General features: G+C 44.4%; 1 protein-coding gene and 1 long non-coding RNA gene across 2 annotated transcripts in view; one reads left to right on the top strand and one right to left on the bottom strand.

Moving 5' to 3' along the window:
• Positions 1–3189, top strand: part of LOC310635708 — a 172240-nt gene that overhangs the window by 50434 nt on the left and 118617 nt on the right. The gene's annotated exons all lie outside the window — the stretch shown is intronic.
• The window catches only part of LOC310635690 (uncharacterized protein), a 37098-nt gene continuing 34530 nt past the window's right edge, over positions 622–3189 (bottom strand). The window contains exon 4 of the mRNA XM_083354912.1: positions 622–1223. Within this exon, the coding sequence (XP_083211038.1) occupies positions 1071–1223 (153 nt within the window). The 3' untranslated portion in view covers positions 622–1070. The remainder of the gene's footprint in view (positions 1224–3189) is intronic.

The raw sequence follows: 3189 nt of genomic DNA, 5'->3' as shown, positions 1-3189 counted from the left end.
AAATCCAGGACATCCCCAGCATATGCTGGAGCCTCTTGGCTAGCCAGTGAGACTCTAAGCTCTGAATCATAGCTTCTCCCATGAAGGAGATGGACACAGATGGAAAGTGCATCTCCTCTACCTTGGCAGCCTTAGGAGAAGCTGGCTTGGAGCTTCTGCTACTCTTCTGCTTTTGAAGGACCCTTTTGTGGTGCTTAAGGGACCTGCAGTTCCTCAGTCTGCTGAAGATGATGGTAGAGGGGCCAGAAGAATCTGTCCAGCTACTGATGGAGGAGGTCTCATAAGTGCTGGAGGACAAGCTCGAGAGGTCCTCCGTGTAAACGTCCAGCTCCCCAAGGAAACTGCCCTGGGTCTTTCGATCCTGGAGGCTACGTTTCGAGGCTGCCTTCCCTGCTGCGACACTTGCCACATGCTGGGTTGTATCAGTGGATGCTGTGCCCTCTGGGCCAAAGGAAATAGGTCCCAGGCAGGCAGAGGTCACACTGGAGGACCAGAGGCAGGACTCATGTTCTTCCTCTACTGAGGTGGCAGTGGAGACTTTGGTTTCCTTGCAAGGCCTGGGAGAAAGCAGGAATCTGGATTTGGTGTGGCCACAGTGCTCTGTGCGTTGCCAATAAATTAGCTGCCAGGCGTCCTGAGCTACTCACAGGCACACGATTCAAGGACTCTTCTGGGAAAGCCCCATCTCTTCTGGAGCTTCATCCTCTGAAGGTGGAACTCTAGGAAGTTGGTGACTTTTGGAGGAAGGAAAAGTAGCTCTCGAGGGAAGACGGAGGCTTGAGTGACAGCCTTTGAAGGACGCAGTGGGGACATGCGGCCACTGAAGTTCCTCAGGGAACTCTGGACCAGGAAAGAAAGACCCCACTGGTGCTGTATCCTTTTTTTCCTAAGGTGCATCTCCAAGAACTCCCTGGCTGATGGCTGGAAGAACGGGGTCTTCCCTTCTGCAAAACGAAAGCCAAACTCCCTGGTCCCATCAGACAGACGTGGCCTCTCTGCATCCAATCTGGATTCGGTGTGGGCACAGTGCTCTGTGCGTTGCCAATAAATTAGCTGCCAGGCGTCCTGAGCTACACGCAGGCACACCTGGCAGTGTAGGTCTTTGCAGAGCAATTGACGGAGACGCTGGTAGGACGTCGGACGGACACTGTCTTCTGTGGTCCCTGCAGAGAAGAATTGTCCCAACATTGGACCTCTTTGGGGAACATCTTTGCCTGTCCCATCTAAAGGTAAAACGGCTAAGGGGCCCAGGTGGTGCTACATGACACAACCTAGGTCAGGGGTAGGCAACCTCGGCTCTTTTATGACTCATGGACTTCAACTTCAAACCCCCCCCCCCCCGTTGTAACCTAAGCATCTGCCTTCCTGTATAGTCAAGATTATCGTGTTTGATTCAGCGTAAAGATGAGGCGGTCTCGATTGCCCAACATGCAGAGGGTGCAGCTTAGTATGTCTGAAGACAGTTGGAAAAATGCTGAGGTTATTTGATTGTTAAAAAGACGTAAGATTGCACAACAATACTATTTTATTTTATTTTTAAAATTTTTAATTATTTTTTCCAATGTTTGAAAAATGTTGATCTATGAAAGGGTTGTTGCTACTTGCTGATACTTATCTCCAGTAATTCTGTTTCCCTCCATAAGTGTTGCCTGAGGAAATGTAAAATGTTATGAAGAGCATTTTCCCTTTGTAGCTGATGTAACTTCATGTACCTCTGAAAGCACTGATGCTCGAGTGGGCAGGGGCAGGAATTTTATCTGTTTGACTGCATTGACAATACTGATGGATTATTTGTATTCAATCAAACCATTAAAAAAAATCACATTCTTAGTACTTTTGAGGCTCGCATCTCGTTATTAACAACATAACAAAAACCTAGGAGCCTAAAGCCTTAGCTGTCTAGCATTCTGTTCTCAGTGTCCAACCACAATTTTCTGAGTTGAAACAAGGAGATTTGATCTTCTTTTCTTGGCCACCATTCAAAAATAATTTGTAGGATGTGTGTTCCAAGTTTCCAGTTAGGCCTACAGCCCTCCTGGAATATTCTAGTGGTCTTCCATTCACTTTCCAGACATTTTGCTGCTTAACTGTTTCAAGATCAGTCAGAACAGCTAACAGGTTGAGCTAAGAAAGCTGAGTTTGTAATGTCATCTCTGCTCATAAAGTGACTTTTATCTCACAGATCTGAGATAAAAATTCACAACTGAAACACATTTCAGATGAGAATTGGGAAGTTGCTGCTGAAAGAAGAAAAAGTTTGCCTGTTTCCAGAACATTATGATTGGCACAAAATGAATGATAGTAAGTCCACTTAGCAAGTTTAGGATGGTGGTGGAACTGCAGAACTGACCTAGTTAAGCATGTTGTAAAATTCTGTCAGTGTGAATGTTCTTGAATGCCCAAGCAGTAAATACTTCAAATTATTAGAATCCAGCTTATAGGTAATCTCTGCTAACCAAAACAGTCTTGCTCTTTTTCTAGATTTCCTTGATAATGTTCTACAGTTCATGACATTGGATTTTCAAATATACTGTGCCAAAGATTTAGCAGTCATAGATTGACAACATGTAGCTAAAAACTAAGAGAACAGAAAGAATCGAGAAATAAGAATTACAGATATTCCTTGACTTACAACCACATCTGAGCCAAAAAATTATGTTGCTAAGCAAGACAGTTAAGTGACTTGCCTCATTTTACAACCTTTCTTCGCACAGTTGTTGAGTAAATGACTCCAGCATTAGTATCACGGTTGTAAAGCGAATCAGGTGTCCCCATTGACTTAGCTAGTCGGAAGGTCTCAAAGGGGATCACATGACATTGCAACCATCAAAAAGACATGCCAGTTGCCAAGCTGCTCTTTACCCACAATGATTGTTCTTAATCCCCCAGTGCCCTCCGACATCTAACATTTCCTTTCCACTGAAATTATGGCCTGATGGATTATCTTGATTTTTTTTAAAAAAAATATCCAGTTCATTGCTTGCTCTATCTCTTGCTGAACTTGATGCTTTCTTGAATCTAGTATATTTGGATTTAATGCAGTCAAATTGCAGAATTGGGAACATTTATTTCTGCTTCTACAATCATAGCTTGAGACTGGGCTTGAATTCAGGCTGAAAGTGCAGGAGAGATCAGAGCGAGGCTATTTGCTGCAACCATATGCACGGATGCAAAAGCATTCTGCACTTG

This window comes from Vipera ursinii (genome assembly GCF_947247035.1).
Source record: "Vipera ursinii genome assembly, chromosome: 2".
In the NCBI taxonomy this organism is placed as follows: Eukaryota; Metazoa; Chordata; class Lepidosauria; order Squamata; family Viperidae; genus Vipera; species Vipera ursinii.
Note: the sequence above shows the minus strand (reverse complement) of the source record. Positions and strands in the feature narration are given on the sequence as shown.